Source organism: Macaca thibetana, chromosome 6 (assembly GCF_024542745.1).
Source record: "Macaca thibetana thibetana isolate TM-01 chromosome 6, ASM2454274v1, whole genome shotgun sequence".
In the NCBI taxonomy this organism is placed as follows: domain Eukaryota; kingdom Metazoa; phylum Chordata; class Mammalia; order Primates; family Cercopithecidae; genus Macaca; species Macaca thibetana.
Genome location: NC_065583.1, coordinates 87,116,409 through 87,130,907, shown reverse-complemented (window position 1 = coordinate 87,130,907; position 14,499 = coordinate 87,116,409). Strand labels below are relative to the sequence as shown.

Genomic DNA, 14,499 nt, shown 5'->3' with positions numbered 1-14,499 from the left:
ACTATGTTATTGTCATTATTTTCTTTCAAAAAAAAGATACTCAATATTTTTGCAAAAAGACATGGAAATACATTCTATGTCACAAAGATCATATAGATGATAAGTCTCAAACTTAGCTATAAGCACACAGATGACTCAAACAATAAAAGGAATATCATAAAATATATCTTATTTGAAAATGTATTATACTTGATTAAAAATCCAAATTTTTAAAGTTTACACCTTTTAGTTTTTACTGAAACTTTAAGTATTTTTTTAAAAACCATGTTAATTGATCCAAAACAAAATGTTCATACTTTTGTGCAAAATAAATTACATGTTGTTTCCTAGGCTGAAATCACATTATCATTTCATTGGATTATACTGGTGTCTGTGTGTCTGTGTGTCTGTGTGTGTGTGTGTGTGTGTGTGTGTGTGTGTGTGTATCTTTGTATAAAATAATATGCTACTGTGGCTATATTAAGACGGTGCCAACATAACTGGCTGAAAAGTGAAAAATTCAATCATGACAGTTTTACTCACATGTTTTCCTGATTAGACTAGTTGATTTGGCTTGGCATTTTATATGCATTCATTAAGTTGTTGTAAACAAAGGTGTAATATTATAATGACTTTCAAGTCAATAACTTTTGGTCTTTACAATAGTGAACTATTAAATATACACAGTCAAAAATATTTAAAATTCAGACTAAAATCCACTAATTTCATCTCTGAAATTAATGTTACTGCCTTTTACAAATTTTCACTATAGAGAATGGTATTTAGAGAGTATACTCCTATCATTAGTCATACTTTTAAAAGACGGGAGGCTGGAAAGGAAGAAAATAAAAGAGATTCCACTGCTGATAAAATGTTTTCACTTTTCCCAAAAATACACTAGTAATATCTGTGTATGTGTATGCACACACACATACACACACACAACCTTGTCCCTCAAGTAGACCCCCCAACATCCGAATTTTATTACCTGTTTTTGAGTAGCACGCTGAAGGTCATCTTATCCAGTCCCCGATAATTTGGCAGCAACTTTGCCCAGTTCCACTTCCATTTTGTGGTGGCTGACTGTTGATAAATGAGAAGACACTATTGTTAGTTATTAATCAGTGTTAATATGATCAGTAAATTAAAGCTCCAGCTGTGATAGACTAACTAAGAAGGAGGGGGGTCCAGAACAAGGACTTAGACAGATAACATCAATCATGTCCACAGAAGAAGGTTTTTATTCCAATAAGATAGCAATTAATGTATAAATCCATTTGGGGATGTAGTCATTATTTATAAAAATATAAATCAATTTCTTGAGTCGTTATTCTTCCAAGTGTTAATGGCATTTCCCCAACAAGTTTCTCTGAGAAGGAGACTGTTTGAAAAGCAAAGAAAAATAATTGGGAACTTTTTCAAACATCATGTCAATTTATTGTTTGATTTTCTTTCCAGCAACCAAAAGTTTGATTAAAAAACAAACTTGGAAGTGCTAAGAATCAAATTATAAGATACGGCCTAATTAGAGTATGATATTAATGTTATCTTTTTGGTTAAGAAAATGCTTTAAAGGGAAGATGATGAGGATCTGTAAGTGTAAATTATATAAATGATTCTTCTCATTAATAGAAATTTCGCAACAGACTATGGAGAAAAGTTACTGTGAAAAATAATCTCATAATTCAGAACTCAATAAAATATGCCATTTATTTAAATGAAGCAGGGAAAATTTAACGGCTATAATAATTATTTATGGTTTGGAGCAATCTAATGCACAACACAGAAAAGCAGCCAATAAACTCAAACTTAGTATATTTAAAGTATTATAAATGCTTATGCTCCTTAGGATGAAATAGTTTTGAAAACAGGAGTCCAGACTGACGTTTAAAATCCAACAAGAGCTATCCCCTGTCACCTGCTGATTAATCGAGCACTACAATCCTGTCATAGAGCAGCAGAGTTCTGCCCTGGGTTGTCAGCATTTGAAGGTCTTACTCTACTACAGTATTGATGAGTGTAGACTAGAGCTGTAACAGTCATGGTAAAAATATTATCTGCATGCTGAATTAGGTCATTGTTTTAATTCTTATTTTCATCAGAGCTCTAGGTCAAGCAATCCTTCTCTTCTGCCCTGTTAGTTCAAATTGTCTGTCAAGAGGTTTCTGGGAAAAGCCACCAGAAGAATGAACAAAGCAAAAGCAACTTTAGATTTCAAATACTTCGGCAAAAAGATGATCTTTTCAGTGTAACTACTGAAACACGCAGCTTAGATAATGGCATAATCTGACATTTAAAAATGTGTGGTGTTTCCCATATTGACTTTATTCCAAATAGCCTGGCTTTAAGATTATTAACAAATTCGTTTTAAATTTGGGAATGTGTCTATGGTTATAAAAAGCAAATTTACCCCATACCACTTAAAGTAGGAGCTCAGTGCTCTATTTATAATTAATTTTAACTATTTTCTAATTTGCCTGATACATTCATAAAGGTTGCAAGGTATTTTGTGAGTGTGTGTTTTGGGGGATGGGGGTGACAAGGGAGGAAAGGAATGTTACAAAATGCCTGGTTCTTCAGCCCTCTGTAGACACAGCCTAACAGATGTTCCCTCTGCCCATGGTAAACTGATCAGCCAAAAGTTAAGTTTTACAGACCAAACAGATGAATCAGTTTGACAAATAGAAAAAAGGTTAAATAACTTTTAAAAGTCAATTTGTACAGACCATGTAAGTAAGAACAAGGCCTTTTGCTTCCTAGCAAAAAAAGCTTATGAGTAAATATTCAAACACAAAGCAATTTTTTCTTAGTTGAGTAAAGAAACCACACATTTAAATTAAATTTACCATTTAATTTCCACATACCTGATCTAGCATGTTTTCACTAAACGCCTTATACACATGGAAAGGGTTAAAGGCAGAAGGCTGATCTTCTGTACTCCTCAAGGTCGCCTTTAAAGGTCGGATGGGTAATGGCTTTTCCTCTGAACTATTCATAGAAAACAGCTGTTCTTTTAAATATTCCTTCAAAGAAAAGAAATTACAAGTTGTGACGGTGAGAAGCAGACATTCTCTGTAAAAATAAACTGATCAATATCCAAATTTATCCTTTCAGCACATTTGCTAGATTACAGTGTATTACTTGCCTCAGGGAAGAATACATTTTCAGAAGATACATAGTGGAGTACCAATCAGCATTGCAATAAACCCATCAAAAACAGGTTTACCTAATGTGTAGTATAGATTAGGAAACCATTGACCAAACTCTTACAGAATGAATATATGTTTGATATATCAGACCTTTTTAACAGGCATTGTCTTGCCACCGGTTCACATATTAACGTGTCTGGTTACCAAAACTTAACTCAGCTGCATAATTATTCACAGTACAAGGTTGCTCATCCATTCATTAAGTGTAGTTGTTAACTATTCCAGGCTCAGCAGAGCATTGAGTACTCTGATATTTTACTGCAAGCAGTCTCATTCAACACGGAATTAATTATAATGCAAGCTCCTAAACTCTATTTCCATCCCATGGAGTGAAAAATATCAAGGTTTGAGAGAAACTCAAAATATGTCATCATAAGCCCCCAACTGCCAGTGCAGGCCTGGGCAAAAAAAGCCAATCTACAACATTATCCCTCATTTTCCACCAATAAATAAATAAGGTGAACAATCCTAATGTATTTTATGGAACTTTTTCTGGAAGATGACAAATTAAAATGACCAAAAGTCCCCATCAACTAATAAATGCTTACTATTAATAAATAAGTCATCTAATAGATTTTTTAAAATATAAATGTTCTTGTGATGTTTCACGTATCACAAGGTAATTTTTTTTCTTTGAGGTTAGGGTTAGGATGAAGTTCAGAATGTTAGAGCCAAAAAGGTATTCAGATATCATTTAGAAAACCTGTGCTACTCAAAGTCTGGGGCACTGGATCAGCTGAGTTAAGCCTCGCCTGGGAGCTTGTTAGAAAAGCAGACTCTTGGACCCTATTGAATCAGAACTTGCCTGTTAATGAGCATTCCTGGCTGGACGCAGTGATTCACACCTGTAATCCCAGCACTTTGGGAGACCGAGGCGGTCAGATCACCTGAGGTTGGGAGTTCCAGACCAGCCTGGCCAACATGGTGAAACCCCATCTCTAATAAAAATACAAAAATTAGCTGAGTGTGGTGCTGCCCGCCTGTAATCCCAGCTACTCAGGAGGCTGAGGCAGGGGAATCACTTGAACACGGGAGGCGGAGGTTATAGTGAGCCAAGATTGCGCCATTGCACTCCAGTCTGGGTGACAGGGTGAGACTCCATCTCAAAACAAACAAACCAACCAACCTTAAAGGCTTATTGCCTGTGTTTTTGTAATAGTTACAAGGCAACGGTCTCTCTTTGCTTCTAGCCTCACCTAGCATTATGCCTCTTACCTTGCAGGGCCGTGCTTCATTCAGCCCAGTAAACCACCAGATACTATAACAGTAAATATACTCAGTTGTAACAAGAGAAATCATAACACTGAGCAAAATGTGGTGGTACCCCAGTGTAATCTCATGGTATCCTGTTCAGAACCACTATCTCAGAGTTATAGGAGCTCTATGAGGGAAGTACAGCCTTTGACTTTCCGGAGTATAACCAGATAACTGATGGCCAATAAATAGCCAATTCAATTTTGGATGATCTCGCTTATTGGTGATTGTTGAGCTTTTTAATATTATGTACCTTTTAAAAATAGGACAATTCTATCAGTTTGGCAATTCAGACCAGCTTTACCATCCTCAGAGCTATTGTAACACTGTTTAACTAAGGATATGGGGGTAACCACACTGCAACATCTGTTCCTCAGTAGTCACCACAATTACTTTGGCCAATCAGAATGGCCAGGTGGACATACCCAATGAGGAGCATCACTTTGCAATAGAGGTCTTTCAGTTTGCCAAGGTGAGGGGTTCCTGAGTTTCCCAGATAGAAACCCTAAGCAAGCTATGAGGGATCACTGACAAGAGTGAATAGGTTGTGTTACTTTGTAACAATTACAAACTGAGCTCTGGTGCCTTAAGGACAGGGTCATATCTCATAGCTACAAATTTCTTACATCCTTCTGAGGCCATTGTTATATCACCTGTTTATTGACTGTTTGATTAGTTCTGTGAAATCCAGGAAACAAGGTATACTTGAAGTAACTTTCAGATAGCTAATGGTGGGCAAAACATTTATATAATCAAGTTGTAACATGCTATTGTCGAATTTAATTTATTCCTTGAAAATGTATGGTTATAAAAGGCCTATGTTATATAGATAAAACTAAAACACTATATATTCACATTATACAATTTTTACTATTCCAAAAATTATATTCATGTATTTGCAAATATAAACACAATTAGATGCCACAATCTAATTCAGACACATATGATCAAATTCAAAACCTGATTAAGTTAGAGAACTTTGTTTCAATAGCTGAGATAACGTGCTATTTACATTTTCACTAAAACAGCCAAAAACATGCAAAGTCAGAGGGCAAGGGGATAGAAAGGCATAACATTGGTTCAACCAGCGTCTGTGTATTAATGAATTTTCCTCGGTTCATCTGGTTGCTCCCGAATATAGTTCAATATTCTTCTTAAGTTTTTTGATTAGATAAGAAATCTCCAACTTCACCAACACAAGCATGATATCTGCAGGAAAAGAGCTAAGTACCTCTTCTGAAAATTCATTGTACAAATACCAGATTTTAACATCAGTCTAACAGTCACAAACACACAATTCCCAAACTACACCTCTAGTGTCTACAATTCAGAACTGAACTGAGTTTATGAGCCGTGTTATTGTTTAAACCATATAAATAAAATCTACATTGTTTCAGTGAAGCTTTTTCTGTACAAATGCAGAACAGCCGGGGCTGAATAGATTCTATTAATAATGCAATATTGAGTTTGGTATTGACTTTAAGAAGTATTATCACCTCCTTGACTAACCCTTAGCTGCCAGCAGACGCTGCCTCAGGCCAGTACACACCTAATTGCTTGGTAAAAAGGCCGTTTCCCTACCTCATTGAGCTGCATGATGTGATAAATTTGCCTCAGGTACTCGCTGCCACCTGGTTTGTGGCAGAGATCCAAGACCATCGTGTTTATTTTCTGCTCAGTCAGTTCAAGAGCAATATCTCCTTCTTGTAAGGACGTGCTTTTCTCTATTGTCATAAATGCACTAAATACAAAGAAAGCATATACATATCAGTAGTGAAGAATTGTAAAGATGGAGAGTAATCATGGAGATGGAGTGTGGAGAGTTGATGTAAATCTCAGATTCAAAGCATCCATAAAGACTTCCCTGAAATAGGTAAGCCTTCCCAAACCGCTGCTGCTCACATAAACAGCACCTTAGAATTAAGCACCTGAAAGCATTTTCAAAAATTGAATCGTTTCTTCTAAAACATGTCTTTACGGCATTTATACTCCTATCTATAAAACATTTTCCCATTACTGCAATTGTTGAGATTGCTATAATCATGAGATGAAAACAAAACATTTCTTTTTAAGAACATACAAGAAATAATTTGTATTTTCTCTTTGTGGATAAAAAGTATCTTTGATGCCTGAAATAGCTTTGGTATTTTGTCTTTTGTAGAGTCCTCTTTACACCTGTTGTAAAACACATTGAAGACTAATTAAAGTGTCAAAAGGGGGAGCCTATTATGCTAAATATAGGCTGGGTGCTTCGTGGCAGTGTGCTTACCAGTGGGTATTTTAAATTGGCCTTTGACACTTGTTGCCTTTTAAAAATATGTGCCCCACTCCTGTTTCTTTCTGTAACAGATACTTAGCAAAAGTCACTATCCTGATTATTCTTCCAGAAAAAGAGTCTACTATCACCACACCAGGAATGTGCAAGATATAGTTCTAAAACATTTCTTTTAGAAGGATCTATATACATATTGTTGATTTTGAACATTATTTACACAGTAATAATGGATGACAAAAAGAATTTAAACATTTCAAACTATACCAGTGCAAAAAATTTTGATATTCAATGTACACATATATTCCACAAGAATTTTCTTGTTGTTATTGGGATCATGCTACACTTTGCAATGTAAGTATTCTTAAAACTCATGGTTTTCCACTGTTTCCAAGACTAAATAAAATTTACTGTGGCGTAATCAGCTGTATACTGCAGTTCATTACTGAGATTTTGCCATGATTATAAAATTAGTTCTGCTAAGAGTCAGTGCAGCTGACCTGAAGACGGAACCAAATGACACCCAGCTGCTGGACATTAAGTTTGATATTGCTTCCACATGTAGCTTCAAAACATCCTTCTCAAAAACGGGAGGAACTTTAAGATCATATAGCCTTGCTAAAAAATAAAGAAAATCCTACTTTGACTTAGAGATATTCATTAGCTAGAGTAAATTTTTTTTTTAAAGACCTTTTTACAAGAAAATAAGTTTGCAGGTATGTTTTTGAAACTGCATACAGGTTGCAAAAAAAAATTTCTTGTCAGGTTTTGTAGAGGCTGACATTGAAAAAGTTGAGGCCCTCTGACAAAGGAGTATCTCAGTGTCAGCTCCTGAATTGTATCCTTTCCTGTCCATCACTGTGCAGGTGAAGCAAATGATTGGATTCAGTCAATGCTATGATTAATGAGTTCCTCTCCGGATTTGGGACTGCCTATCAATCATGTCATTAGGGAGAATGTGCCCTGAAAGAGGCAGACCTTAGCCAAGGAATAACTGCATTAATCTTAATCTGTATATGCACCCAGCCAGCCAAGTCAGGGTCACCATGATGAAAAACAATAATCTTCAACTCGACAAATTACTTTGCAAAGACAGACATTTCTTTACTTTTTGTGCGGTGTGTTCTCCAGAATCTAAGTTGACTGTTTACAGCTTGAGTGTTACTACAAAGTGAAGGTTATTTTAATGAATAGTAATGCTTTCAGGCAGTATGCAAGATAGGCGACACTTACAGCTGCCACCTTTTCCACTGCAGTTACTTTCACCATTTCCATAAAATCAAAGTTAAATCTGGATGCAAGTCAAAGGAATCTAGCTAAATGGTATCATGTAGTTTCAGATAATCTTCATAAGTAATTAAGATTTAATTGATCTTAACAGAAGAACCATTTTAGTTTAAATGCTTACATACTCATATATTTTTTAAAATTACGGTAGAACCAAGGCAACCCTCTACCTAATACAGACATCATGTTTTGAAATACATTTTTCCTCACAGTGTATATCTATGAGTAAAATGACCACCAATTAGTGAGAAATACTTAGAGGTGGAAGTGCACTTGTATAACATAATCAATTTGAATTCAAAGTCAAGAAGAAACACTCTTTTTTTTTTTTTTTTTTTTTTTTTTTTTGCGACAGAGTTTCACTTTTGTTGCCCAGGCTGGAGTGCAAAGGCGCAAAATCAGCTCACTGCAACCTCCGCCTCCCGGGTTCAAGCAATTCTCCTGTCTCAGCCTCCCGAGTAGCTGGGATTACAGGTGCCCGCCACCACACCCAGCTACTTTTTTGTGTGTGTGTATTTTTTGTAGAGATGGGGTTTCATCATATTGGTCAGGCTGGTCTCGAACTCCTGACCTCAGGTGATCTGCCTGCCTTAGCCTCCCAAAGTGCTGGGATTACAGGTGTGAGCCACCGCGCCCAGCCAAGAAACACTATTATACTGCCCAAACTCTGTAAGAGATTGTTATCTAAAGTGAGTTAAGTCAAATTTAACTCTTTTTCAAATAAATGCAATACATAACTTTAAAACTGCACTTTGTATATTGATATCATTTGAGAAATTGAGAAAGATGTATTGTGCTAATTACATAATTACTCAGAAACTTTGAGGGCTGTACTGCGTTTTTTAAGTCGGCAATTGTTCATTTTTTTATGCATGTTGTATGAGAGGTAAATAATCTTTTGGCTCATTGTTAATCAGCAAAATATTAGCTAGGCAACTCCCACTATAGGAGATACCAGATGTGTTGGGGCTGTTTATAAAACTTAAATTGAAATCAGCTTTTAAGGAAAAAATTTAGCTTATAGATTCTTGTATGTACCCCTACATGTATTACCTAGACATTGCTTTAAATGGATCTTATTTGATATAGGGGCTACTAAATCAGCAGTATCATAAATTTAACTTTGTCACTATAATCAGATATACTTTTTACTCTTGTTTTTCCTCTCCCCTTTATAACCACTGCCATGGATAATGACATCAGGCCTTAATGTTTTAGTCATTGGATTAAAGCCTGTAAATTAGTATTGAATGCAAACAGAAAGATTAAGACGGTCACTGTCAATGTTACTAAGCATTTGCCTGAATGCTATTGTAATTCCTACCCATGGGACACTCCAGAAGTACATTTCTAGAGGTCAGTGTGATGAGACCAGGAAAATCATGATTACCTACTTTTCCCCATTTGGATTAACATAAAGTCTTATAGATTAACATAGACAAGTAAACATTATTAATTACCTTAATACTAACCAGTGAAGGCAATGTATTTTAATAGAGTTTATACATAGTAAATGCCTATCAGTTCCAAGCTTGATGCTAAGAACTCCATGAATGTTATTTAGTTTTTCAAAACAATTCTGTCAGTGTGGTATCATCATTGAAACTGAGGCTTTGAGAGATTCAATAACTTGCACAAGATGACCCATTTACAAAGGATTTGTACTTGCCCATCTGATTCCAAAGCCTGATCTCTTTATCATTACCATGTACTAGTAAGAGTAACCATATATCAAGTGACTTTTCGTCATTTTGGGCAGAAAGTTATATTAGTATCTGCTAGCAACATGAATATTTTTTTAAAGAATGAGGGACAGCGTGTGTGGGTGTTTTTAAAATGGGCTGACAGTGATCTATAGACCGTATGAGCTGGAATTCCTTTATCAATACCATGCAATTCTATACCTGAAGACTAATTTAAAGACAGGAGGACTCTATGTACATATTTAAATTCATCAGGGACCCTTAAACATCTTTGCAGTATCACAAATCACTTAGCTCTTAGTGACAAACCCATGAGAAGGCTGACATTTTCATACAGAAACAGCTGGGTGTGTTTATAGCTGGAGTGTGATATGCCCTAGTTGCCCTCTGGGATTCTTACATTACCAGATGAAAAATGTGTACCTTTTTGACAATCAGGTACACAGAAAGCAATAAAAAGCCTTTTATATCCATTAATTCCTTCTTAATTTAATCTCCATGCCCAATCCATTTGCAAAATGCTCCAGGCTATCCAATAGATACCTGTTTGCACACTGAAAAGGGGTGAAACTAAATTCTCCTGGGTTTAACTACCACCCTTTTAATCAGAAACCTTAAGACGGTGACTAAACAAGTATAATGTTCCAGTGTGTCAATGGGGTTCACATTTTAAGAAGACAAGAAATGTGCAACAATCCAATTTTTAATGGGATACTTATCTTTTTTTTATTCATCAAAGCTCCCATGAATTTAGCAAAATACTATTGCTGCCCATCTGACAATATATTGTTGTTTGTTGGTGATTTTGTTATTGTAAAAGCATTTGATGAAATCCAGTAAGAGAAAAACATCACTTTACCATTCAGTGCTCAGTTTCCTTGCTTTCAACAATTGACGTTCAATCCAGTTGGGCTTCTGCTGCTCAATGCTCTGTATGACCTTTTGGATCATTTGATTAGGGATACTTGTCTGGTCTCCCATGATGCTCTCCAAACACATACAAATTAAACCCAGTTTTTCTTTACTCCATCTGTCAAGGGAGGCACCTGTTAAAAGTTCCACAGTGTTTCCGTCCTCAAATATCCGACATATAATTACAATCAAGTTCCAGACAAGCAGACCAGCTTTCTTCAATTCAACAAAGTTTTTTGACATTTTTCTCTCAGACAGAAAAAAGAAATATTTAATTGGGGGAGGCAAACATGCAATCACCGTAGGTAACTTGCTGATTACAATAGATACTGCCTGAGCAGCAAGCCTTGTGAAGCCTGGGGAAGAAAAGAAAAGGTATGATTAATATTAGCATTTGCGTTCAATCATTGCATGGTTTTGTGTTGTATAAAGATGTCTAATTTTTGTGGAGAAAATTGGCAAGAAGATCAAGTGCTTGACATATTCCAACAGAACTCTAACCGGGGTCTCTGGCAGTACTACCTAAAGTTCCCCCAAATCACAAATCCGGGTTTTTTTTTCTCTCATAAATGAAGATTAGAAAATTTAGACTCATAATTTGTATTCTTTCAAGACTGCAGCTTTCCAGGACCCATGTGGCCTCCTAATTAACAAATACAAAGGTTCCCAGCTGGGCAACTTTGTAGGCTTTGATACTTCTGACTCCCCCTTAAGCCCTTCTCCCTTGGAATCCATGACAGAATCATTCCAGCTCTCCTCAGGACTGGTTTCTCTCCTTTCAGTTCTCAACCCAAATGTTACCTCCTCAGACAGCCTTGCCTCACCATCTTATCTTATCTCATCTCGTCATCCTCTCAGTCCATTTTACACCCTTCCATCACAGCCCCAAGACCCTCTCTTTCAGGGATCCCCATTTTGTTGCCTTTATTATAGCATTCCCCATCATCTAATAATTACGTCCTTTTCCTGCACACTGTATGTCACCCTCTTCTGAACTATAAGCTCTTAGAAGGCATTCCCATATCCCTAGCACTTAGTACCTCATATATAATAGTTGTCAATAAATATTGGTTGAATGAATGAGTCAGTAAATTGTTTCCTGCTTACCTCTATCTCTCCTCTTTGCTTCTTTGTGTCCTATGCTATTTCCACTTTCTACTAACACCTCTTAGATGTAGATTTTTGCTGAGACGTCCTTAGCCTTTTGGCTGATGATTCTACATGTTCTCCCTTGTTTGGTGCAATTTCACATTTATGATCTTATTTAATGCAACAGCCTTAGGAGATTATTCAAATATGTGTTGGACCTAGTTTTTACACACTTATAAAGACTGTTCCAATTAATTTTTAAATGATTCTTAGGTTGTCATGAATTGCGGAGGAGTCACTAGATTAGACATATTTTCCAAGAAAAATGTATTAATTCTTCTTCTCTATATCAGGGTTTCTCAACTTCAGCACTATTGCCATTTTGGACTGGATGATCCTTTGTTGTGAAGAGCTGTTCTATGTTCTGTAGTGTGTTCAGCTGCATCTCTGGCCTCCACCCACTAGATGTCAGTAGCATCCCCCTCAGTGGTGACAACCAAAAATGTCCTCAGGCATTGCCAAATGGCCCCTGGGAACAAAACTGTCTGGTTGAGAACCACTCTTCTATATGATTCCAGAATCTTAAGTCTTGGCCTTTCTCCAGAACTGTAGTCCTGTAACTCCAGCTTTCTGTTAAGCATTTCACTTCTGTGTCCTCATCACTGTCAACTCAATATAACTAAAACCAAATTCATTGTCTTCCAAACTAGCTTGGCCCTTCTCCCTCCCACCCACCCTTTCCTCCTTTCTTCCTTCATTCCTTCCTCTCTCCCTCCCTCCCTTCTTCCTCACTACTCTCCTTCCTCACCTCCTCCCTCCCGTTCTTCCTTCCTGTTAAATATTCCTGTTGATCCTTCATACCTAATCAGTGATCAGCATTGATACATAGTTCTGCCCTTTTATCTCTGCCATCCAGTTTCTCATTGCTGGGGCCAGCTGAGGTTACTGACCTACCTCAAGCCCTTCTTCACACATGGTACCTTGACTATGGAAGTGTTCTCCTAACTCATCTCCCTTCTCCAGGCTATGTCCAGCCCTTCTCCTGCACTGTAAAACTGAATTCATCCCTATGAACTGTATTATCCAATTTCCCTGTGATAATTTTAGCTACTTACCACTGTTATAAGATCAGTCTCTTGGGCCTTGCTGTGAAAACACTCCACAGTCTAGCCTCAGCCTGTTTCTATGATCCTTCTCTTTAAGACCTTTAACATGCTTTATCCTTTTTGCTTTTAGGCTTCTGAGTACGTCATTACTCTCAATGGAATGCCCTCTGTCTTCAGGGTTCACAAATAATCTTCAACTCTTAGTTCAAAGTCCTCTCCCCTCTTGTGAATTTATTTGAATATATTCTATATATGACCATTTTGGTAATTAGGTCCATAATTGGCTATGTTATTTTTGTATTATCATCTATTTTATTTATATTATGTTATTTATATATTCATGAGTTGTCTTTACAGCTAGCCTATAAACTCCAGAGCACGGGAAACAAAGCTCTTAGCTCCTTGATTATCCCACAAAGCCAGACAGTGTTTTAATCCACTATGTACATAATGGAATTTGAACATTAAAACTGAATGAGAAGCCAAAAGAAAGTAGCTCTGAGTTCTTTGGTAAAACATTCTTTACTGTGTTTGCTGAACAAAAATAACAGAACAATGTGAACATTTTCTGAAGATATGTGTAACATTTAAAAAGTCACTCTGTTCCAAAAAAGTACAAAGCTCTTGGAAAATATGTCTAATCTAGTGACTCCTCTGCAATCCATGACAACTTAAGAATCATTTTAAAAATTAATTGGAGCAGTCTTTATAAGTTTGTAAAAACTAGGTCCAACACATATTTGAATAATCTCCTAAGGCTCTTGCATTAAATAAGATCATTAATGTGAAAGCACCTAGCTCAGCACCTGATCAAAATAGTTGCTCAATAAATGTTTTCTTTTTATTCAAATTAATGTGTTTAGGTGAGGCTTAAAATATAGATAAAGCAACTCTTCCTTAGTGTTCTTAAATTATTTGAAATGTCTCATTGTTCTTTATGTGTTTGTGTCTCGTAGTCCCTATTCTGCTGTCAGGTCTTTGACTTGAAAGATTGTATCTTGTATTCCCTCTGTCTTAAAGAGGGTTTGACTACAGATACTGAGCAAATATTTGACAAACTAAGTAGATATTAGGTAAAGATTACCAATTTTCTTCTTCACACCTACACTCCACTGATATTTTATAAACTCTGAGGACTACGGGTACCCAAATCCCCAGCTATTTCATTAACGCTTGAGGCAAATTTCGATCAGAACCTTTAGGCTAATGACAAATTAATAAATCCATTCTACCAATCTCTAGGGCTCTGAGTCTATGATGATGTCAACAACATACAGGGAAGGATCTTTTAAGACTGCTACATACTTGTCTTTCTGTCTTTATTTAAATAAGTTTAATTCTACCTAAGCCGTATATATGTAATATATTGTGTCATCCAATTTAAGAGCTGATAAATTATGAAGAAAATCTATGTCTTAGGATGAATGCAATATATGTTTATTGATGTATTTGTCATTTCTTCTTTTCTGTAAGGTACTACCGTAATAATATATTTGTGGTTGATAAAACATGCAAAAAGGAAATATACAATAAATGAGGTAAAGAAAATAATGTCAAAATTAATTTTTAAAATTGTATTTATTAATGGTAAAAAAGATCAGTAACAATTTGTTGAATGAGGATAATGAACTTTTTTATTATTTTTTAAATCTGGGCTTAACACTTCACAATACAGAGGTCAAGTTCTA

The 14,499-nt window shown here is 36.1% G+C and overlaps 1 protein-coding gene across 10 annotated transcripts in view; it reads right to left on the bottom strand.

Moving 5' to 3' along the window:
• KIAA0825 (KIAA0825 ortholog) overlaps positions 1 to 14,499 on the bottom strand; it is a 475,219-nt gene that overhangs the window by 241,595 nt on the left and 219,125 nt on the right. For all 10 annotated transcript variants that reach the window (XM_050794274.1, XM_050794276.1, XM_050794275.1 and 7 more), the window contains 4 exons: positions 10,564 to 10,972; positions 6,024 to 6,183; positions 2,844 to 3,002; positions 968 to 1,062 (listed from right to left, as the gene is read on the bottom strand). In XM_050794274.1, the coding sequence (XP_050650231.1) occupies positions 968 to 1,062; positions 2,844 to 3,002; positions 6,024 to 6,183; positions 10,564 to 10,972 (823 nt within the window). The remainder of the gene's footprint in view (positions 1 to 967; positions 1,063 to 2,843; positions 3,003 to 6,023; positions 6,184 to 10,563; positions 10,973 to 14,499) is intronic.